General features: G+C 44.4%; 2 protein-coding genes across 2 annotated transcripts in view; one reads left to right on the top strand and one right to left on the bottom strand.

Moving 5' to 3' along the window:
- HID1 (HID1 domain containing) overlaps positions 1 to 1,001 on the bottom strand; it is a 56,471-nt gene extending 55,470 nt beyond the window's left edge. Inside the window, exon 1 of the mRNA XM_018568618.1 lies at positions 747 to 1,001. Within this exon, the coding sequence (XP_018424120.1) occupies positions 747 to 812 (66 nt within the window). The 5' untranslated portion in view covers positions 813 to 1,001. The remainder of the gene's footprint in view (positions 1 to 746) is intronic.
- Positions 1,002 to 1,900: 899 nt separating this feature from the next.
- CDR2L (cerebellar degeneration related protein 2 like) overlaps positions 1,901 to 24,644 on the top strand; it is a 23,782-nt gene continuing 1,038 nt past the window's right edge. Inside the window, exons 1-5 of the mRNA XM_018568579.1 lie at positions 1,901 to 1,979; positions 11,593 to 11,705; positions 16,129 to 16,277; positions 18,911 to 19,075; positions 20,982 to 21,252. Coding sequence (XP_018424081.1) covers positions 1,901 to 1,979; positions 11,593 to 11,705; positions 16,129 to 16,277; positions 18,911 to 19,075; positions 20,982 to 21,252 — 777 coding nt within the window. The remainder of the gene's footprint in view (positions 1,980 to 11,592; positions 11,706 to 16,128; positions 16,278 to 18,910; positions 19,076 to 20,981; positions 21,253 to 24,644) is intronic.

A 24,644-nucleotide genomic window follows, 5' to 3' on the forward strand; every position in this document is an offset into this window, starting at 1 on the left:
TGTTTGTCAGTGGGGGGGGGGGGGGGGGGATTCCTCAAAACTGGGACAGAATCTGTAGCAAGTGTCCATAGTAACCAATCAGCTTCTCTCTTCCATTTATAAATCCTAAATAAGCAAACTGAAGGTAGAAGCTGATTGGTGGAACACACAACCTACTGAAAATTATTAGAGGAGAGCAGACAGACAAGTAGGTAAGATTTATAAATGGAAGAGAGAAGCTGGTTACTCCAGATTCTGTCTGATGCAGTTTTGATAAATTCCCCCCTAAACATTTTCAGTAGGTTGTATGTTCTGACATATTTTTTTTTAATGTTATTTTATTTCTGAGCTTTGATGATGGGGGAAGTTGTGCCGCCCCCAAAACACATTGGAAATATCCTCTGACCTTTAACAAACTTCTGCTGGCTGTCATACAAACAGTTGGCGCACTCAATATATATATACACACACACACACACACACATACATATATATATAAGTAAATGCATTTAAAAAAAAAAAACATATATAAAATGAAACTATATAGAGATCCACTTGGTGTTGTTTATAAAGTAAATCCATGATGTGATGTCCAGTTTTGATCTGTATATTGGATGATGGAAGCATGCTCCCCCATGCAGTATCCAGGAAAGACTCTACCTGTCTGTATATAGGACAGTGCCAGGTTAGGCTATACTGCAGACATGAACACCTGTTCTCCTCTATGGAGGAAGGTGTGGATTTGGGTTGGGCCCCTCCCCCCGTACCTGTGTTTTGGTCGTCAGCTGGATCACTGCTTTCCTAAAATTCAGCTTGGTGTCAGAGTTCCCCATCCCGGTGCCGCCGCGAGCTGTCCCGTTGACGGGCCCGGTCCGATCCCCTATCGAATCCGCCTGCACCAGCTGGCAAACCGGATTTGTCAATCAACGACGGTGACCACGCCCCTCATGACATCAGCAGACGCGCCCACACGGCTGGCGTATGTTTTCGGTGTCCGAGACTGAGGAATCCGTGTAACCTCTCCGGGCTCCGCCCCTAGGTGAATGAGCCCGCCCAGAGGTAAATAGGTCCCGCCCAGTAACCTTACAGAGGCTCGGTGTGGACGGAGACTTCGTTGTGAAAAGATGAGCGGGAGGGCTCTGGGTCCTGGTACAGAGGACGGTCTAGTGGAGGCGGTGGTGAAATAAGGCTGCACGCTCAAATCTGTGCCGCGGTCACGACAGGGTTAAAGATGCCGGGCCAGGATGATGCGATGAAGGAGGTGAAGGCGCGGGCCAATCAACGAAGAGCTTGGATCTGTGGGCGGGGCTCAGCCGGTCCAGGCCTGGGGATGCTCCGGGGATACAGGACAGCGTACCGCAGGACCGGGGGGCGTGCAGAGGCCGCGATGGTCGCTGCGTGTACCGGGTAGAGCTCTACTCATGTATAGGTGAGGCTGAGGTGGCCCGGACACACAGCACAGGGGGGGATCTGATCCTGCCGGAAAGTGAAGAGCTGTGCCTGCATGTCATCATTGTGCCACAATAGCAGGAGCGATCAATGAGATCACACAGCTCACTGCTGCATCAGTAGAGGGGAATATCACACACAGGGGCCAATATTACTGCTCTGATCACTCTGCTATTGCTATTTAAATGGAGAGTTGTGTGTAATGGGGCATTGGGGGGCATCAGTAATAAATCCTGTTGGGGCGACCCATCCAATGATATACTGGATATTCAGTGCCAGTGCAGTAGGTCGTGGCTTGTTATACCCTGACTTGTGAAGGCGCTAGGTGCCCATGAGCGAACAGGAAGGCCTGTGTTACAATTTGCCCCTCTGAAGCTTTCATCGCCAGTTTTGCACTCCACAAATCCCAGTTTGTGGCACCGACCTCTGTAGCAGCGTGTCCAGACGGAGTTTTGGTGGTCGGGCAGGCCAGATGTTGGGAGCAGGAAGAATGGAAGAGTTCCATAGTGAGGAGGATGAGCCCTGGTATGATCAGCATGATCTGGAGCAAGGTAAGGGATCATTTCCTTTTCCTGTGTCTGTATCCTTTCTGTCTTTTTTTTTTTTAGCATTGTAGGGTAAAAAGTTCATCAGACCAGTGAAGGACACTTCTTTTCGTAAGCTGACAACACTTACTACTCTGGTTGCAATGCAGCAGTTGGGTTGTCACCCTTGTGTGATCGCTCCTGTATCAGGACTGCAGGCTAATGTGACGATGCAAAGTGTTGTCGGCCTGCCCAGCACATGAACATCTTCTGCCTGTTGCTGTATTATCACATTATGTTCCACTCCAAGCTTACTTACCTTATCCCTCACTCCACATTATGTGACTGGGTCCCTCAGTGACAGGCGCTCTGACATCATCAATTACAAGGCAAGAGCCAATAGTCTGCATTGTAAATGAGGACACCAGGGTTCCCCCCCGGGTTGAGCTTTAAGAATATGTCTGTACTTAAAGCAGAACTCCAGGCAAAACCTTTATTAATCCTTGCAGTGGGGTTACCGCCGCAATACCAGGGCTAACTACTCGTTTGTGTCTAGGGAAGAGATCGCCCAATCCTCGGAGCCAGCTTGCTGTTAGACCAGTCCTTCCGCCTCAATCCTCCTCCACTGCAGCAGTCTAAGGTCCCGTAAATCATCAAGTTCTATACAATGTGTGTGAGGATGCCATCACTGCAGCAGAGCGCTGTGACAGCCAGCCGGCTCTGAGGATCAGGTAAGTGTCATTTTTTTAAATGTCCTCCCTAGACCGAAACGAGCAGTTAACTCCACTGCAAGGGTTAATAAAAGTTTTGCCCGAAATTCTGCTTTAGGCCCCATTCACACCTAGGCGTATTGTAATATGCGCTTCTGTCCGGTCGCGGTAAAAAAGTTGCGCGACCCCGAAGGCTACTTGGCCGTATCCCAATGGAAAACGGCCCAAAGTAGTACCTGGACCTTTTCAGGCGTGGGCCGTTTTGTAGGGCGTTAGGGACGGGTGGAAATACGGCAAGGTGGGAACGAGGCCATTGACTACAATGCAATTTATATTTTTGACCGTTTTGTAGAGCGTTCGTCGAGCGTAGAACGCACTACAAAACGGTCAGGTGTTAACGAGGGCTTAAGTTCACCTTTTGGCCAATGTTACAACCATATGCATGGTCACATCAGCACCCCATCCTGCCTCCACATTTACTTGAATCGCAGGGTTCTTCTCCCCACAGGCTGCTGCTGTATTTTAAATTTGACACGGCTTTTCTCAAAACGTGGCCTTTTTTATTTTTTTAAAGTGCCTTTAACCCATTCACTGACAGAGCCATTTTTGTATTTGCTGCCCTTAGAATTACTTAACCCCCCTCCCCCCGAATGATATAATTCCTGAGAGTAGAGATAATGCAGAAGGAAACGGCAGCAGTTGCAAATTTGTATGTCAACTGTTTATCAAAGCGCAACTGTTTATCAAAGACAAAATTTCAGTAAAAAGTACATTTAGTGCACAAAAACACAACTTCAGACCCCATTGGTTGGTAAAATATAAAAGAGGAGGTTGTGCTGAGTAGATAGATACCCATCATGCCAAACTGAAAGCAGAACTCTGGGCAAATCAAATCTTATCCCTTGCAGTAGGGCTATCCCTGCACTGTAAAGGTTAAGTGCTCGTTTTATCTAGGGATGATAAAATAAGATATACTCACCTGAACCGTGATCCCAGATTGCCTCTCTCCCCTTCAGCCTCTCTCCCCTTCAGCCTCTCTCCCCTTCAGCCTCTCTCCCCTTCAGCCTCTCTCCCCTTCAGCCTCTCTCCAGCGGTCTGAGGTTCTGTGAGCCATCTCGTTCTATACAGTTTATAGAATGTGAGAGCACAAAGGGGCATAACATTGCTGGAGAGGATGAGGAGGAGAAAGGCAGGAGGGGGCGGTGTAGGAGCCAATTGCGATCATGGTTCTGGTGAGTATAACTTTGTTATATTAGCTCCCTGGACAAAACGAGCACTTAACCCTCACAATGCTGGGATAGCCCCACTGCAAGGATTAAGATTTAATTTGCCCAGGGTTCTGTTTTAAAAATTACGAGCGCCCGATAAATGGCGAAAAACTAGGTTACCTCAAATTGTCTATAGGCGTATGCAATTGGCAATTTTATATGTAGGCTTAGCCAAAGCATGTTTGCGTTTAGTGTGTGCATGTCCCCTATATAATAGCACTTTAGCGATGACAGGTCCTCCTTTAAGGAGACATTAGGAGTCTGTTAGACTCCTGATGTCACCTTTGCAGCCCATCGGAGCTGATTAAACACAGATTATGCTTGATCAGCTTCTGCGGCCTCTCTAGCCGGGGAATGGCAGCGCAGAAACTGGAAGTGATTGAACGCGCTGACCGATAAGAAAGGTGAGGGGGCTGCTGTGCGTAAGTTGATTTTTCACATTTTACAGCCCACACATTTCCCACAACCCTTTCCCCTATGAATTATAGGAGCCCCACCACCAGCACATTGCAAACCATTGCTAGGCTAGTAAAAAGGTTCTTCTTTTCCAGTACATACCAGTGGCCCTTGTGCAAGAACTACTGGGAAGGGACCCCCGTCCTTCCTAAATTCCAGAATACATCTGAATGTTAGAAGTGCAGCCCTAGGGGGCGCTCTGCCTGATTCAAACAGTGCGTGTTCTCTCTCCGCTGAGCTCATCTTAATAAAAGAAAACATGTGCATTTATTATTTTTTTGCAAAGGAGCCATTAAAGCATTGGTATAACCATGAGAGCAGATTGCAGGTGCAATGCTCTGTCTCCTGCAGACTGTTCCTCCCGTCCATGTTTGTACCACAGTATGGATATTCAGTATTAGGGGCTGGAGGAAGTGTCATTGGACTACAAGTGTGCTGACATCACCACACATGTGTGCCATTGCAACTACAAGTCCCTCTGCCATGGTAGGTGATGGCACTTGTAGTTTCTCCATTCACAGGTCCCGTCAAAGGATCTGTGAATAGATGACGCCACTGTGTGGGCAGAGCCATGCACAGCTGCGCCAAATTCAAACAGCAGCAGCCTGCAGGGAGAAGAACCCTACGATACAGGTGTGGGGGGGGGGTCTGTGATCTGACCATGTTTCATGTTAAGCCCTAACTATGGTTCTAACATGAAACATGGGCTTAGCCTTTAATAAAAAGCTGAATTGTGGCGCTTCAGATTTCCATTACTGGAGCCTACAGACACACAAGCTTTGATGCCACAGGCAACACCCCTCTGCTAGGAAAATCTTTGACATGGAACATTTTCTTGTTTTCTGGTCCTAGTCTGCTTTAGAAAACTATGACTATGTGTAAATGCCATCACAAAGCTGCTTCTGCTGTTTTGGCTTTTAGTGAGATGGAATCCAGTGAGTGTCAACATGAAGCTCAGACACAAGCAAACAGCTGATCAACAATGTGAGATCATAGGGGATGCCGCAAGGAAAGAGAACATGTATATAATGAAGAGCTCGTGGCTTTGTGCATTCACCTCCACTGTGTCTCTCCTCTTCTCCCCAATGAAGATCTCTACTGCACATGCGCCCACCCCATCATCCTGCTCGGCCGCTTGAAAAGCTCCAGATCTTCGGACGGGAGCGAGCGGCGGCGACACAGGTAATTACCTTTTTTGGTAACTTTTTTTAAATGTTTTTGCATAGATCTAGTCAGTAGATAAATGCTGGCAGTAGATAAATGCAAAAAAAACTCAGAGTTTAATTCTACTTTAATCAACTAAAAATAAAAGTTTCACTATGCCAGATAGCAGGGATGCATCAATACTATTTTTTGAAGACCGAGTACCAAGTGCTGATACTTTTCCTCAAGTACTCGCCAATACCAATTACTGATCCCTTATTTTTTTTTAAACAATACAGACTTATGATTTTAGGACAGTAGTAGAGTGTCAGGGCCCAGTCGCAGCTGTGACCCTGGTAGTTCTGCCACTGACTCCAAGCCGTAGAGGGACTACAAATCTCAGCAATACATTATATAGCAATGCAGAATACCACCAGCTATAGAGGACTACAAATGCCAGCAATACATTATACAGCAATGCAGAATAACATTAGGCTACATGGTGTTGCTCTGGGGTGACAGCCTGATGTCCCCAGGATCTTAGGGGGGCTGTGTGGGGTATCTCAGGTGGGCTGTGCGGGGTCTTACCAGGGGTCCGGATGGTCTCGCGGGTGGCGGAGATGCTGTAAGCAGCGCAGCGTGGTTCCCCGGAAAGGAGGAGGAAATGTGTGTCAGGTGCTGTGGTTCACAGGAAGGCTGCCGAGGTCCCAAGATAATCATCTGTAAAATGATGTTCAGTAACTTTGCACTTTAATGCCAGCAGTTGGGATATACTTACTGAGATCAGAGGGCTGCTGCTCTGCTGTTTGTTGACTCCTGAAGTCTCCCACCTGGGAGATGGCCCCTTAGAAGTATATGGGGCTGTAATATGTGGGTGTGGTCAGCAAAGGGAGCATTACAGCGCTGGATGTAAACAATAAAACCATGCCCATCGGATCTCGGTATGAAATAAATAGATAAAAACAAGCACTTAAAGAAGAAATAAAGTCTCACTTCTTTGTATATAGCTACTGCTAGCAAGCAGTAGATATGTGCAAAAAATTTTATTTTAAAGTTGCCAAAAAGGTAAAAACTTTCCTCTGTGTACGCTGCTCACTCCAGACTGTAGATCTGAAGCTTCTTGAGCAGCCGTGCAGGATGATGGGGCGGGCGCATACGCAGTAGAGATCATCGGCGGGTAGAAGAGGAGAGACACAGAGGAGGCGAATGCACTCAATCGTCTGACAGACACCGTGGGACCTGAGGAGTCTGCGCTGGATCAGAGACCTACACCAGCGCAGGAGGGACTTCTCAATAAGAGTGGAAAGAAGGAGATGATCGGATCAAGAGGCATCATTTAAGGTAAGTCCTTAACCAGTTGCTGTCCGCCCGTTGTAAAAAAAACGGACGGACGGCACTGCAGCATTGGCGGGTTGCCTTCTCCAGACGGCATTTTTTTTCTGCTCGGGCGCGCACGGGCAGAAAAGACCCGACCAATGCAGACACCCGTTGCCGGGTGTTTAACATATAGACTATCGGCGGCTCTATAGCCTGCCGATCGTCTATATGTGCTCGTTTTTTTCAGCTGGATGGATGGGAAGGGGGTTTAACACCGCGGATGTCAACTGGTTAAAGCAGCATGAGGGGGGGGATTTGTAACTGTAATGTCGCTTTAACCCTTGCAGTGCGTAGGTAGCCCCAACAAAAGTTTTGCCCAGAGCTCTTCTTGAAACTGCAAGGGTTTCTTTGGATAGAATGGAAAGGGTTTAGAACAACTGTCGGGTTTTTACTGCTGTCTTTCTATTTGTCCTGGTGACTTTTATCACTGAAAGTGAAAGAAAATGCCAAATTTTTGGTTGTCATTCATTAGAACAGGAATTTATCAAACCTGGAACAGATGAAAACTGGAGCAGTTGTCCATGGCAACCACTCAGCTTCTCTCTTCAATTTGTTCAGTTAAGTTTTGAAAACAAAAGAGAAAAGCTGATTGGTTGCCATGGGCGACTGCTCCAGATTTTGTCTGCTCCAGTTTGGATAAATTCCCCCCAATAACTGTTTATACAGAACTTTATTAATATTTGCCTGGAGTTTAATTTTTTTAAAGTATTGTTTTTAGGGTGCAACTAATGATTATTTTCATAATCAGTTGACCGATTTAATTTTTTTTCTATTTAAAAAAATTCAATAAACACCATCCTTAATTTAGAATAAAATACACAAATGGAGTGTTACAAACATAGAGTTTACTGCAGAATAAAACTGCATGCACAATTGTTTGCAATCGCACTGCACTGGAACGCACAGCATTGCGGTCCCTGTGCGTTTCAGTGCGGGCAATCACACTGTGGGCGGGGGGTGCGTTTGGGGTGCCATTGAAATGCAAAGCACCTCCCACAACAGAATTTGTCAGGCCGAAACCGAAAATGACTTTTTCATACCTTTTTTTTTTTTTAAATAATTCTGTAAGCACATGGTGCTTGAATAGCTTCAGCAAGGGAATGACAACTGCCAGTGGCAAGATTCCACAGATGGCAGCTGAATGTAAATACAGCAGGTAGTAGGCGGGTGCAAGTCAGCCTGCTATTGGCCATTTCAGATTGTAATAGCCAATAGCAGGTGGGTTATTACACCCGCCCACTGATTGGTGTGCCCTCCTTCCAGCGTAGAGGAGAACGCTAGGGGATCCAACCAACTAATCGATAATGAGAATAGTTGAAAACTATTCTCATTATCGATTAGTTGGTTGCAGCCCTAATTGTTTTAATAAAAGATTACTCAGGATCTTTGAAAGATATTGCTTTAGATCTGATGGGGTTCTATTCAAATTTGTTTTTTCCACCATGCGCCACAGCTTTAGGATTCTTCAAAACATTTCTATGAAAAGATGTAAACGTGTATCCAAAAAGTTACAGATGCAGTTGCTTATTGTGCCTTTGAAATTCCATGCCCAGAAGACAGGGCTTAATCTTGACAACGACGTCAAACATATAATTTCCTTGCAAAGCCTCTGCTTTTAATCACGAGTTTCCCATCAGTGGATGCGATTCAGAAACAGCTGGGCAGACACAGACAGTCCAATTAGAATAGAATGCTGCAGATTATGTACCGCGATGAGCTCATGGCACGCTGACAGAGTATGACAGACGTTGCTTTGTTAGTGACACAAGACTGGAAATGTCTATGTTGCATTGTTTAAAGAAGTATGTCATGAATGATGATGACTACTCATTGTTACAATGACAAATTTGCCACAATTATGTTGATATGAAAACATATACCGTGTTTCCCCGAAAGTAAGACATCCCCCGAAAATAAGACCTGGCGCTATCTTCGGGGATGTCTGTAATATAAGACCTACCCCGAAAATAAGACACTGTCTTATTTTCGGGGAAACACGGTAGGAAAGAGCAATGTACTGCAAATATAACAGAATGGAGGCCACCAGTGCTTCTGACTGTCATAATACCAAGGTTGCTTCATATATTTGCATTAATACCTTCATTTTTATTTAATTGTTTGTTTGGTTTTTACTTTCAATAAAGGCTCATTTACTGCCCAACACAAGAAATCCCATGATTTCCAATGGCCCTGGTTCACACCTGAGCAGAAAAACACCAAGCAGGAAAACGCCAGATGCCTGAAAAGATACAGGAGCTTCTTTGGCCAGGTAAAAGCCCCTTTGCTCCCCATAGACTTAATTGGAAATGCCCAAAAACGTGCAACAGAAGCATGTTGCACATTTTCGTGAGCGCTTTTGCGTGTTTATACGCGCGTTCCTCCATTGCCCACAGTGGTTTATGAGCTGCCAATCAAAACGTGTGTCTTCATGTGCGCACATAAAAACGCGCATACAAATGTGCACAGCGCCCAAATAACCGCATGCTGCTAACGCGCGTACAAACGTGCAAAAAAGGTGACGCCTAGGTGTGAACTAGGGCTTAAAGGAGAACTCTGGGGTTAGGGCTTTTCCCCATAGTTCTCCTAAGGGTAACGCGAGGACACAAACTAGCGTCCTCCCGTCACCCTAAGCTCAGTATACCACGAGCTACAGCTAGCGGTATACTGAGACGCCGCAGCTGAAACGGATCCCGACAATTATGTCTGGATCCGCCCAGCTGCGTGAGTGACAGCTGACTCTGCCTATGTAGAGGCAGAGCCAGCTGTACCCGCCCCCTCCCCCATCCGTTCCGCCAGTCAGCGCTGGAGGAGCGGGGAATCCAGCCCCTCCCCTGTCACGGCTCTCTGCCGTGACAGGATCGAGAAGTGAGCGAGCGCCGGTATGTGTTCGCTCACTTCCCGATCTACTGAGCTGACCTGTGACAGTTTCATTGTCACAGGTCGGCTAGAACTATGAGGATGAATGAAAAGCACTCACCTCATAGTTCTCCTTTAATGAAAATACTGCAGCATAGGGACTCTTGATTGACTATAGGTGTGGTGATGTAACCACACTTGAAGTCCATTGATGATTTCCTCCAGCTTCATAACTGAAGGTCTGTACGGAGGTACTGGGGCTGGAGGAACAGTCTGCAGAAGTTTGGCCATTGCACCCATGATCCATTGATCTCTGTAGCAATGCTTTGCAGGCTCCATTTCACATTATTAACACTTTTCTGCTAGGCGTATGTGAGACCTCACCGGAGTGGGCCTTTTTACTTGGGACTGCATATAAGCAAACATAATTTTGTGCTGGAAGGGCGCTCCACAGCATGCCCCAGCAAGGAGACCAACGACCTGATTTTGTCCTGAACAGAACAAGGTAGAATTCACCTGGATACACTAAGCAGTTGCAAAGATATTCCAGTTTTACTAACACGTGCCTCAAAAGTGGGTCCAGACCTTAAGGTTTGTTTTAGGCCTCACATGGAACACGTTGCCCTGCACAGCGTGAAGGGCCAATCATTGATGTGCCCAGCACTGTGGGAAGAAGCATGCAGGCAGCTCATATAACTCTATGGAACCGCAGGAGCCATGCAATTTCCCCCGGTCCGAGTATTAACAGCCGCACACAGACGGTGTGAGACCTAGACCCATCATGTCTGTGTCCAAGGCCACACAGCGTCTGTGTGTGGTTGTCAAAACTCAAATCTACAGAAAGCAGCATGTGAGGGCGGACAGCTCCTTTGCCTCCATAGAGTTAATTGAACTGCCTGCACGCCTCTTCCCACAGCTCCGGACGCATTAACAACCGGCCCTTTATACTGCAACAGGCCCCATGTGTATGAGGCTTTACCCTCCATCATTAATAGGTTAATACATGCAATTGTTTTCTAATTGGTGTGGGTGCATTTATTGTTTCTTTTCCCAAAACGTTGGAATTGGCCTTGAAATCTATTGGCCCAATTCCCAAAAAATAAGTAAGTTTATCTAAAGGTCTTCTTACAGAGACAGAGTCAGGAGGAGATCCAGAGGTTACTTCTTCCAGCTGTTGTGCAGACATGCTCACTCCTCTCTTCAGGCAAAGTGGACTATGGTTCTATGCTGTTAATAAGAACACCTGTCGATGGAGTGTGAAGTGTCCTTCACTGGTAGAAGGTTCCCAGTGACAACACTGCACTGAATTCACTGCAGGGCATTTAGAGTTGTCACCCTATCAGAGAAAGTCCTGTTCACTGGAAAGATCACCAGGTTTTTATTAGAAAAAGTAAAACATTACATAGATAAAAAGTGTGCAATGTATTTCTTGCTCTTTGTTTGTTTTACTTTTAGGTCTGCTTTCTGTAACCATTGGATGTACGTTCACCCCATCCATCAGCCAGGTTCTTTACACAAAGCATTCTGTAGCTTTTTTTTTCTGATACTCTGCAAAATATAATTTCCATACATCATTACTAGGCATCCATGGGCCTTAGTGCAACCATAATGTGAAAAGGTCAAAGCAGTGACAATGCTTTCAAGAGCATCATTATGTCATTACACTTCATTGGAGGGGAAAGGTTGCAGTTTAATGAACCCAACTTGTATAAGACATTTTCACAAGCCCAACCTGACGTGGATGCTAGAATAAAATATGTACATGCAGAACGGCCACCAACTTTCACCCATAAGGGGAAGTTAGAACTAATGTCGAATTACTCTTTGCAGATCTGCACCTGGCAGCAGAATTAGGAAAGACTCTCTTGGAGCGCAACAAGGAACTGGAAGTCTCTTTGCAGCAAATGTATTTGAACAATGAGGATCAAGTGCAGGAAATTGAGGTAACAGGACACTACTATCTACCCTTTATATCATTTTGAGCTATCAAACTGTTCTATCACTTTCAGCCATAATCCTGAAGGACCAGTGTTGTCCTAAATACTTCAGATTGCAGATTGATTGATTTTAAGTCAGATCAGATTTTATATTCTAAGCCAGAACAGTACCATTGGTTGCCGGACTGAATGTGCCATTTATTTTCTGTTTGTAGTCTATTTCAAGGAATTGCAAACTACATTTATATAAAAGACATGTTCAACAAATGGTAAAAGTAGCTTAGCTTTAGGAGTACGTATAGTGTGTATATTTTAGCCAGGAGCATACACCGATCAGCCATAACATTATGATCTCCGCCTAAAAGGTCCCCCCTGTGCCGCCTAAACAGCCCTGATCCATTGAAGCATGGACTCCACTAGCCCTTTGAATGTATGCTGTGGAATCTGGCACCAAGCTGTCAGTAACAGATCCTTTAAGTCCTGTAAGTTTTGAGGTGGGACCTCCATGGATTGGACTTGTTTTTTCAATGCATCCCACATATAATCGATCGGATGAAGATCTGGAGAATTTGGAGGCCATGTCAACACCTTAAACTCGTTCCTCAAACCATTCTTGAACCATTTTTGCAGTGTGGCAGGGCGCATTTTCCTGCTGAAAGAGGTCACTGCCATCAGGGAATACCATTTCCATGAAGGGGTGTACTTGGTCAGCAACAATGTTTTAGGTGGCTGGTACGTGTCAAAGTAACATCCACATGAATGGTAGGACCCAATGTTTCCCAAGCAGAACATTGCCCAATGCATCACACTGCCTCCACCGGCTTGCTTTCTTTCCATAGCGCATCCTGGTGCAATCTCTTTCCCAGGTAAGCGACACGCACCTGGCCATCCACATGATGTAACCAGACCAGGCCACCTTCTTCCATTGCTCCGTGGTCCAGTCCTGATGCTCACGTGCCCATTGTAGGCTCTTTTGGCAGTGGACACAAGTCAGCATGGGTACCGTGATCAGTCTGCAGATCATTCGTAACAAACTGTGATGTACTGTGTGTTCAGACACCTTTCTATCAGAACCAGCTTTAACTTTTTCAGCAATGTGAGCTACATTTGCTCTTTTATTGGATCGAACTACACGGGCCAGTCTTTGCTCCCCACGTGCATCAATGAGCCTTGGCTGCCCATGCATGACTGTCACCGGGGCCACGTACCTAAGGTGAGACCGAAGTAGTGGGGAGGCCTCCCTTGCACCTCGGGTCCTTGAAGTCTCTGGAGATGGAGACAGAGATTTGGTGGACACTGAGTGGCACGGGTGCCAGGGGTGCAGAGCATCGTGCAAGCCTTAGTCCAAGATCCGAGCCGAGGTCAAGTCCACTCTGGCAAGGAAGTACACAAGGGTTAATCAGAAGAATGGTCGAGATCCAAGCCGGGGTCAGTTCCAATCTGGCAGCTGAGTACAAAAGGGGCAAAGAAGTAGAATGGTCAAGGTACAAATCCGAGGTCAATGGCAGGCGGCAATCAAGAGTAGTCAAATAGGTTTCCAGGTCACAACAAGTTCAGACATCACACACTAGCACAGGAACAAGGGGGGACTGAAGATAATCCAGCAATGTCTGGGCTGGGCTTATATAGGGAAGTGATGATTGAAGTTTGAGGTCGCCTCCTGGGCATTTTCCCACCTTTTTCCATCAGTTTGAGGTCACTTCCTGTGCGCCTCCTGGGCATTTTCCTGCCTTTTCCCATCGGGTTGAGGTCACTTCCTGTGCGCCTCCTGGGCATTTTCCTGCCTTTTTCCATCAGGTCTTCTGCGCATGCGCGGGTTGGTGCACTGACACGTCTTTGGCGCGGATTTCCTCTTGCGGCAACGCGCCATTGGCGCATGCGTAGTAAGCCCTGGACTCTTACAATGACCCTGTTGCCAGTTCACCAGTTTTCCTTCCTTGAACCACTTTTGTTAGGTCCTGGCAACTGCAGGCCGGGAACATCCCACAAGAGCTGCAGTTTTGGAGTTGCTCTGACCCAGTCTTCCAGCCATAAATATTTGTCAAAGTCGCTCAGATCCTTCCACTTGCCCATATTTCTGCCTCCAACACATCAACTTCAGGGACTATGTTTACTTGCTGCCTTATATCCCACCCACTTCCAGGTGCCACTGTAAGAGGTGTTGTTCACTTCACCTGTCAGTGTTATGTTATGGCTGATTGGTGTATACTTTGAGCTATTATAGCATTTTCATAATTTTCACAGCTAAACCCTATTTAGATAACATATCCGCCTCATAGGGAGTGTATTGTATTCAGTTAAGCTGGCCATACAATGCTTGAATTTCAAATTTCATGCTGTGTGCGGCTATGTCGGCACCACTCTGTTTGACGATAGTTGATTGCTCTATTGACTTTTGTTGAAGGAATCAGGTTGAAGATTGTTGGCCTAATAGGGACTGCAACGAATCAGCTGCAGTCACTGTTCAGGTATAATGACAACCACGGATGCCTGCTGTCGCAATACAATAGACAGTAGGGGAGATTCTCTAAACAGCGTGGATGGGGGAACCAAGCGTCATGCAGGCTGAACGTGAATAAGTTACCAGTATATGGCCAGCTTTAAAGTTATTTTATTTTGAGAAGAGGCAGCCAAAACATAACACTAGAATGCAGAGCCTGTATATATAATGACCAAACATGGCTGCCCCCCATGTATATATATGATTTCATTTTTCATCTGGCTCCTTCAGTTCTCTGATCAAAGAATGTTAGGCGGGAGGCTGTCGTCAGGGCCACTCACTGAGTGAAATTCACTCACTGTATAGCCAGCCTAAGGCATATTAATAAGATTGGTTATATCAGCCTGATCTTTTACAGGTAGAGCTAAAGAAAATGATAAAAGATTAGATTTCCTTTAAAACTAAATCCAACCAAACCACTAAATGCATAGTTAAAATAATTCTATGTGAACTGTTGTACTTGACAAGATATTTGTGATTTATGTATCACCACTGTTACTAGTCACGCACATGTGCCTAAAGGCCAATTCACACAAGCAAGCTATGCTTTTTTTATGTTAGAACGTTATTGAAATGTAATTTGTGACATTTCGTGGAGTCTAATTGGCACGGCAAGGTGCAATGCGGTTGTACCGTATCATACCAGGCTACGCCGAAAAAAGTGCAACAACCTTTACTTTTTTTAGCGCACACAAATTGCAGCGTAGTGGTGTGAACTGTGCCCAATTAAACAAGGCAAAATGTCTTGTCTGTGCGTTGGGGCTGCGCTGAAAAAGCCGCCGGCACAGCCCTAACACTTCGTGTATTAACGTGCCCTTACGCTGCCCGATACACAGATCGGATTTTGACTGTTTCCTGCTGAATCACCTAAAATGTGATCTGCAGGTGGCCCTGCTAGCACCACCCGGCTCAACAAAAGTCAGTTTTTCAATTGACGTTTCTCGAATATGCTGGGTGGAAAATTGTAAACAGAACAGCAACTGCAGCTGATTGGTTGCTGTTAAGTCGACAATTTTCCACCCAGCTCCTTCAACAAAAGTCGATTGAAAATACACGGGGGGGAATTTATCAAAACTGGAGCAGACAAAATCTGGAGCAGTTAAAATTTGAAAATGAAAGAGCGAGGCTGATTGGTTGCCGTGCACAGCTGCTTCAGATTTTGTCTGCTCCACTTTTAATAGATTCCCTTCACACTGTTTGGGTTTTGGGAAGCAGGGAAGATTCCCTCCATGCACACTCTAGTGTAGATTTTAGTGATTGGGTTTAGATCTGCTTTTAATCCATAATTTCCACATTACTGATGGCGACATCAACTCTTTGGACGAAGATTGGAGCTTTTTGCCTTGCTCCTGTCTTCAAGGCTTATTTTAAACCTTTCCTGGTTTGGGAGCTTACTATCAGAATTATTAATTAATTAATTAAAGTGACATTAATTGCAAATCCCCCTAACCATGCTAGTGTAAAGACTTACCATAAATGATGCCTCTTGATGCGATCATCTTCTTCCTGTAGTTTTCAGCTGTCCCTCCAGCGCTGGGGCGGGTCTCCGATCCAGTGCTGACTCCTCTCTCTACCTGGCACTTCCTGTCCCACGAAGTCTGTGCGGGTGCACGCTGCCTCCGTTGACATACCTTGTGTCTCTCCTCGTCTCCTGGCCGAAGATCTGAACTGCGCATATGCCTGCCTGAGAATCTTCAGATCTTCGGACGGGAGCGCGTGGTAGAGACGCAGGCAAGTTTGAAATCTTTTGTAATCTTTTTTTTTTTTTTTTTAATGTTTTTGCATATATTTAGATATATGCAAGAAAAATACGTGAGGGTTTAATAATCCTTTAATACCAAAAAATGAAATATCTATTCTAGATTGTCTTCATTGCTGAATTTGAAATCCTTGAATCAGATGAACGTTGTCATTTTGTTGCCTCTACAGTATCTGAGTAAACAACTTGAGATGCTCCGTCAAGTGAACGAACAGCATGCCAAAGTTTATGAGCAACTGGACACTGTAGCACGAGATTTAGAAGTGACCAACTTACGTTTGGTACAAGAGAGCAAGCTGGCTCAACAAAAGATTGCAAGGTGAGATAATCGAATGGACTGAGGGTAAGGAGAAAAAGGGGGAATAAAGAGGAGTATACAGGATTATTGTAAAAATTCATTTTTGTTTCTTAAATTTTTCTAATAGTTAATGGGGTTAAATCGGCAATCGTTGTGACCAACAACAAAAAAGAGCAGGATGGAAACCCATTTTTCTCTAATTGAATATGGTTTTCCTTTGGCAAACTTCTTTTTCAAAATCGAATGTTCAAACCAAACACATTTTCAAACAATCGGCAGCTCTCTGATAGCTTTATCGAATGTTTTGATGAGATTTTTCATACGAACGCCTGTATAAAAAAAATTCTAAAGCTGGGTAGACACGGTAAGGCTACTTTTGTTCCCCATGGTCCCTGTGTGTGTTGTAAAATAGCCACCGCTCCAAGCTCACTTCCGTGATGGAACAATCTCAGTACCTATTCGTAAACTGATTGTGAGATTATAGTCTATCGTGGGAGAGAGCTTGGAGCGGTGGCTACTTTACAACACACACGGGGGCCATGGGGAACAAAAGTAGCCACCCTCCAGAAGGAAGGACAGTGAGGGGAATTTATCAAAACTGGAGCAGACACAATCTGGAGCAGCTGTGCATGGCAACCAATCAGCTTCTCTCTTCAGTTTGTTCAATTAGAATTTGATAATGAAAGAGAGAAGCTGATTGGTTGCCATGCACAGCTGCTATAGATTGTGTCTGCTCCAGTTTTGATCAATTCCCCTCAGTGTCTTTAACTCCTGGGTTTAGTGTCTCTTTAAAGGTGGCCATACACTTTACAACCATCGCAAGACCTTAGTCTTGCGATGGTTGTAAAGTGATTAACAAAACGTACGATCTGCCCATCTTGGACAGGCAGATCGTACCCTCGATCATCGCAAGCCCGCCCCCCCGAGGGGCAGGCTTCCGATGACCGCAATGCTGAACGGGCAGTGTGCGCGTGGGCACACCGGCCCGTTCGGCATTTGTCTCCCGAGCACCGTTCAAACCAGCCGAAAATCGTACGATTTTCGGCTGGTTTTCTAGCGTGCTGCTTAGACAAAAGATGTGCGACTGTACAGTAGAAACGGTCGCACATCTTCGTTCACACTGCTCGATTCTCGTACTATCGCGGGATTTCCCGTGATTCTCGTACGAGAATCGAGCAGTGTATGGGCACCTTTAGATTGAGATGGGTGTAAGCATTATTGGATATCTCCTACTTGATGTAAGAGTCAATGTACTATACAACCAGTAGAATAATAACAAATCACCTTTAAAAAAAGATTCTCACATTTTCCAGTAGTAATACATGAGCATACAGAGAATCTGTCATAAGCATAAAAATGTAAGAACAAGTCACTGAAAGTTCACTGTTGTTCAAGGATACCCACTTAAAAAAAAAGTTGTTCTCGGCAATATAAAGACCACAGCAATCAGTTTGGAATATTCCAATTAGGTTCTCGGGGATAAGGTAAGATACAGTGATACAGTAATTACGTTGGAAGAAGAGGCATTGATGTGGAACAATTATCTAACCAATGGGACCATATCAAGGAGTGTTTGTGTAGACCATCTAGACTGATATGTTAATTTTTTTAAAGCAATAACTCTATCTAGTTCCACAACTCCAGTGTTGGTGGAGTATTCGTTTCTGTTTATTATTACTATTTAATTTAGTCAGGAAGATACTTCTGCTCCGGACTCCAAAATGATATCCTTGAGGCCAAAGTCCTTGGTCAGAGACATGCTCCATATGTTTGTATGTTGTTTACTTACAGATTTTATTTCTGATTTGATCTGTCATAAGAACAGACTTTACTAATAGCTGTGTGATGTCAGTGCCTAACAGGTTGTATATTATTTAAAGTTAAATTGTGTTTGATCGCACACCTCGAAATTGATTTAAAGCTGAACTCTAGCCACAGAATTTTTTTTTTTACAAATTGTGTTAAATTCTTCACTGTCCCCTGCTTACTTTACAAATCATTGATTTACATCTGCAGGAAAATACAGACACCACCAAGCTTCCGGATCTACAGGGATGAGAGATGCATCTGCAACAGTGAAAGGCTCCAGTAGCATACCTGACTCTTCCTTATCCATCATCCATTCACAAAAATACTTGTATTCTTTTCATAGCATACAAGGCATTCTGTGGATTGACAAAGGGTGATCCTGTTGCATACCCGCACCTTCTCCACCCTCTCCCTTTTGTCCATAGAACGCGTTGTATTCTGTGAAAAGAATTGAAGGCTTTTCATGAATGGACGAGAGGAGAGGAGGGGGCAGGAATGCGACTGGAGCCTTTTACTGTTGCAGCAGCTCACCCAATCCCACATTTCTGGATGTATTAATGTCCCGCTAGTCTAAATCAATTATTTTAACAGTAAGCAGGACACAAGAGGTAACTTATTTTTCACCTTATCAGTTCATTAAAAAAAAAAAGTGTGTGGCTGGAATTAATTTTTAAAGTCTAAAAGTTGCCTGAGAATGTCCAGATGTAGAGAAAGGGGAAGTGCCTGGGAAGGATTCACACTGAATAGTATTTTCAGTAAAAAAAAGACAAAAACAGATGTAAAAAAACCGTACTGCAATTACTATTTATAATAGCCATTGAAAGTAACATATATGATATTTTCAGCATGACAGACACTATAGATGGCCTACAGAAGCAGGTAGAAGATCTGCAAAGGCAAGTCGAGGATCTGCGTGGTATGGAAAAGGTTCGCCTCAGAAGGGACAAAAGGGAAAGACGGCGCACTATTCATACCTTCCCCTGTGTACGTGAACTGACCTCTTGTATTGGGTGAGTGCAGGAATGTGAGTGGTCACCAAATACATGCAATAGAACCAACTCCAACTTCTTTTTTTATTACGTGAAATACCTAACTGTAAAAGGAATAAATATATAAAAATATATTCGTCTCATATTCATACACACGTCTCATGAATTTTGTTGGCAGAAGAATTGTTAAAGGAGACAGTAGTGAAAGTGTTAGCATTTGACTATGTAAGTAGACACATTGGGAGACATTTATCAATTCTGTCGCAGAGCCAGGCAGTGCTAAGCAGGAGCGTTGAGTCAGATGTATTATAATTATGTAGCTTCATTCATAACGTCCCCTGAGCTGCTCTAAGAAAGAAGTGCACCAGAATGGAACCTGCCCCTGACTATTTCTCATAATTTAGACATAAATGCACATTTTATTTTGGAAATATGTACATTAAAACCATAAAACAGTTAAAAACAGCGTCCTTCATGGTGTGTGAACCAACTACTGAACGCACAAAAGAATTAATAGTCTTTTGGTAGTCTGTTTCCAATCCAAAAGTGATCTTCAAAAATTTGAAGATCCGTCCGACTGATGTCCCCCTCCGAGGATGACACTGTATGTTTAGAAATGCCACAAGAGATACTTTGGAGTTGGGTTGCCATGAAAACTCCAATTTTTCATGTGCATTTACAGTATGTCTCATTTATTTGGGAGTGAGGTGTCTAATACCCGGGACACCCATGTAGCGATGCAAGCTACTTTGTAGACACTTCTTATAATTCTGCATTTTCTTTGAGTGAAATTCTGTCTCATCTCCCGTGGTAAATCTGTCTCCGTTTGCTGTGCAGGAGTCTCAAATGCACAGAAAACCTGTTGTACAGACTCAGCTAACTTACAGGCAGCCTGATCTGCATCTGCAGTTGTCGCTTAGTAAATGTCCCTTATTGTGCACATGGGCATATATGGATGTTGAGATAAGTTGGATCAAAGCTGTGCATTTACACCTCTAATTTCATTGGTTAAATAAAGTTATTTATCTCCCTTTATGAATGCATCTTAAAGTAGAAAGGCAACAAAACGCTATTGCAACAAAACCAACTTTCTGAATATAAGAGCTGAATGTAAACACGTGTCGGTGTTGGAGGTGGCGTATCAACAACTTGCATTCTGCCTTTATTGTCTTATAGTGTTGTGTACGCTCCTCCCAGACTGGTAACCGTATTGGATCATTTTGGACCCTACCTTTAGTTTTTCAGTGCAGGAAGCCTGGCACTGGTAGTAATGGTGAAAGGCTCCTGATGCCTTATCTTTACATGTTCCTTATACTAACACCCCAACCCTCTGCCCCGGTAGTCGTAATACTACTGACTTTCACACTAATCATCCGTGCAACACAAACCCCAACCCTTTCTGTAGCCCTCAGACTAACCAACACGAAACCTACCTGTAACACTAACCCCCCTCCCCCCACCTCTTCCTTGTAACCCTACCACTAAACATAACACTAACCCTTTTTGTAAAACCAATCCTTACCTCCATATACAGTTTCTCTGACACTAAAGCCAGGTATACATGCTTTGAATTTTGGCCGATTCTTGGTGAACTGGCCGAAATTTGATGCATGGGTGGAACAGAGCTAGCAGTAAATGAGCTGCCAGCTCTGTTCAGCCGGCAGCCACTGTCAGAATACAAAGGATGCAGTAGGATATTCGAATCGAGGGGTTTGTTCTATTTTCTTTGTTCAGCCGGCAGTTTGAGCAAAGAAAATAGAAGCGTGTATACTGTATATCCCATATAGCGTGTACACTCTCCTCACGTGTCCAGATATGTCAGATGTATCCATTTGGGGTGGTTGGCCCAGCCTTTCATTGTAGGTTTAGTTTTGGACATTTCCTTTAACTACTGTCAGCATTAATTTTCCAATTTCTTTAACTACAGGTACGAGGACTCGTATAGGTTGCATGCTTCATGTCTGGATTTGTCTCCGAGACCTTTGGAGAGGGAAAATGAGCATTTGCAGCTTGCGATCAATTCTCTACGAGCCCAGGTGGCAGAGGAACGCCAAAGAAAAGAGAAAGCAGAGCGAGAGTACCAAGCAGTACTGCAAGAGTATACCGATCTCGAGCAAAGGGCCTTTGAGATGGAAAACTGCAGATTACGCATTAAGGAGCTGGAGAATGACCTGCAGGAATTGCAACAGATGAAGCAGGTGAGAATTGTGGCATGACTGATATACACGCATATAAACATGACCTTGTCCTTATTGGAAAACTGTTGGGGACCATATTGAAGTAGAGACAATGGTTCTTGCATATTAAAGGAGAATTATGAGGCGAGTGATTTTCACTCAACCTCATAATCTGAGCCGACCTGTCGCAATGAAACTGTCACAGGTCGGCTCAGTAGATCGGAAAGTGAGAGAACACATTCCATCGCTTGCTCACTTCTCGATCTATCCCTGCAGAGAGCCGTGACTGTCACTCACGGCTCCCTGCAGGGATTCCCCCCCTCCCCTGTCCGATCCTCCAGCGCTGACTGGCGAAACGGACAGGGGAGGGGGCGGACACAGCTGGCACTGCCTCCAGATAGACAGAGCCAGCTGTCAATCCTGCAGCTGGGTGGATCCAGACAGTATTGTCGGGATTCGTCCCGGCTGCGGCGTCTCAGTATAACGCAAGCTGTAGCTCGCGGTATACTGAGCTTTGGGTCACAGGAGAACGCTAGTTTGTGTTCTCCCGTGACCCTTAGGAGAACTATGGGGAAAAGCCCTGACCCCATAGTTCTCCTTTAAACTAATTGAAATAAAGATATCAGTACTATCAACCAGATCCATATCTAATGGAGCATAGAAATGAAGGGAAGAATTTACTTATTGGCTTGTCTGGGCAACACAGCTGTCTTGATCGTAAAGGACACAGGCAGATTCAGACACAATGGTAATATGCGGGCATCAGTAGGTGATTGGATACTGGCCAGAGCTGCGAGGACCCTCCTATAGCCCCTCCCACTCCAGGAAATCCTCAGTTTTTTGCTAGTGTCCTGCATCTCATTCCACCATTTCTGGGTGGATTAGACAGGTTAAAACAAATATAATCCTTATCAGAGAAAAAAATAACAATATATTTTCTTTTCTTTACCCATATGGATTATATTTATTTTATTCTATATTTTAAATTGCATTTTTAGACTTTATTGGCATTTTATATGCAACACAAGAACTTTAATACACAGCATATAAAAACGTATCTATAGACTATATCAGGGCTCAAAATTTCAGGTCCTGACCTACTAGCCAGGCCTTCAAAGTTACTAGCCACCAGTTGCCCTGCATAACACAAACAAACACACACAGGGCACAACGCGCACGCAACACACATACAGCCACAGCACAACGCACAGGGCATTACACATACAGCCACAGCACAGAGCATTACACATACACATTTCATCTGAAATTCATTTTTAGTCTTCGCACATGTCTAATAATATGGGTGGGTGTGTGGGGAGGCAGTTTTCACTTTTTTTTAAATAATGTTTTACATTTTTTTTTATTTTTTGATTATCATTTTCTATTTTATTACTTATTTATTATTTTACTGTTGGGGAGGCTTCGGGGAAATATTAGGGGTCCAAACAGACCCCTGACATTTCCCTTTTTGATTGACACCAAATCCTCAATTTCTTTTTCAGCAGCCTCAACACTCAGTGAATGGGAAGCACTCAGTACAGAGGCTTCCCATTCATTCAGACACTGATAGTAAACTATTTACTATCAATAGTTTCTGAATGGGGAGGAGCCTCTGTACTGAGTGCTTCTCCCCATTGAGGAAATCTTGAATGAACATAACTGGGGACACATAGTACTATGTGTACTTACTCAGTTATTTACAAACACTAGAGTGATAAGACGATCGCTCAAGTGTTTGTCCTTCTCACACGGTAAATGATATTTACCGATCCCCCCTCTCTGCCACGCACAGAGCCGCTGTCATCCTGAAACTGACAGGATGACAGCGGTTCCGATCTACCCCCCCCGGGACGGACGAGGGAGCACTGCACTGTCATCATGTCGGTGAGGAGGTGTGTGGTGTTGTGTTTCAAAGTTGCTAAATCTAAACCAAGGTCTTTTTAAAACATTGCGCACATTGTTTGCGTTTATGTTTAATTTGAACTCTGAGCACAAAAACATTTATTTAAGTATATGTCTCAATAATTAAAGGTTATAAATCTCCACCAAATGCCTCTGAAATCCTAGGTGATACCTTGTAAAAGTGTCAGTGACAACATCACCGTGCTGTACATAGCCTGTACTGAAAGCAGAGCTGTGTGCAGGACCCATCAGGCTTCACCCACTACAAGCTGCCTGCAGAAAACTACAGGAGGGGGCGGAGACAAGACCAGTCACCCTGCACAAGTAGAGAGAGCAGCACTGACTGGTCTTCATAACAGGAAGCTTCTGCATAGAGGCAACAATACACAAAGGATAGCAGATTCAAGTAAGCATACACGTGGCTCTTGTGGGAATGGATGGTGGATTCCCCACACCATGTTTTCAGATCTACAGGGCTGGGAAGTTGTGACTTCTGGTCCCTCAGTTAGCAGCCTTGGGAATGGAGAGAGCAGTCAGGACAGATCGGGAATTTTCATCAAAGCATTGTGTGTCTACTTAACTGGCAGATTTTCAGGTTCGGATTGATTGTACCTATTTAATGTAGCTGTATCCTAATCTAAAAATAAACATTGGGGAAGAAAATAACAAGGCATGCAATTAAAGCATGCAAACACTAAATCAAACATACAAAGTAAGGAACTAATAGAAGTATACAATCTCGGTATATCTTTAGCTAATGATTGCCATCGCAATGTACTGATAAAACCATATGCCGGAGAGTAAATGCAACACTAATATACTCAGCGTCCAAAGACCTGATCTATCTTTCTCCTAAAATGTGATGCAGACATGGGGAAGTGACACATGTAAAATATATTGTAAGCCCTAAAACTAGACTAAGAAAACCTATTGATCATATAAAAAATTCAGTGCTGTCCCACAGGAGGTATGTTAGGGGTACAGAACAAATCCCTCTATGTTATGGGGATGGGGTAGTCGTTCTGTATTCCCAACACACATCCTGTCCTAGGTTGACAAAGCTGCTCCTCTACAGATACATAAAGTGAGTGAGCGTTGTCACTCTCGGACAGGAAGTGTTACTAGCAGGATCATGATCAAGTGAAAATAATGGAAACAGTATGAAAGAAATAAAACGAATGCAAGCACCCCATCTACAGACTAGTAAGCTGCAATATATTACATTTCTGTTTTTAAATTTAGATACACTTGGCTCCGTTCACACCTGGGTGGTTTGTGCCTGAAAGCTAAGCGTGACCAAACGCTCAAGACAGGGAATCCCATTCACTTCTATGTCCCCTGTTCACACCTGAGAGTTTTGTCACATGAAGTTTCCCATTGAAGTCTATGGGACCACAAAGCGCTGTAACATGATGAAATGTAGCTCATGTACTTTTCCTCCAGCGACAGGAGTTTTCTGCTTGCAGCAAAATGCTCAGGTGTGAACAGAGGCCATAAAAATGAATGGGATT

The sequence above is a fragment of the Nanorana parkeri genome, unplaced genomic scaffold, assembly GCF_000935625.1.
Source record: "Nanorana parkeri isolate BGI_ZX_2015 unplaced genomic scaffold, ASM93562v1 scaffold32, whole genome shotgun sequence".
In the NCBI taxonomy this organism is placed as follows: Eukaryota; Metazoa; Chordata; class Amphibia; order Anura; family Dicroglossidae; genus Nanorana; species Nanorana parkeri.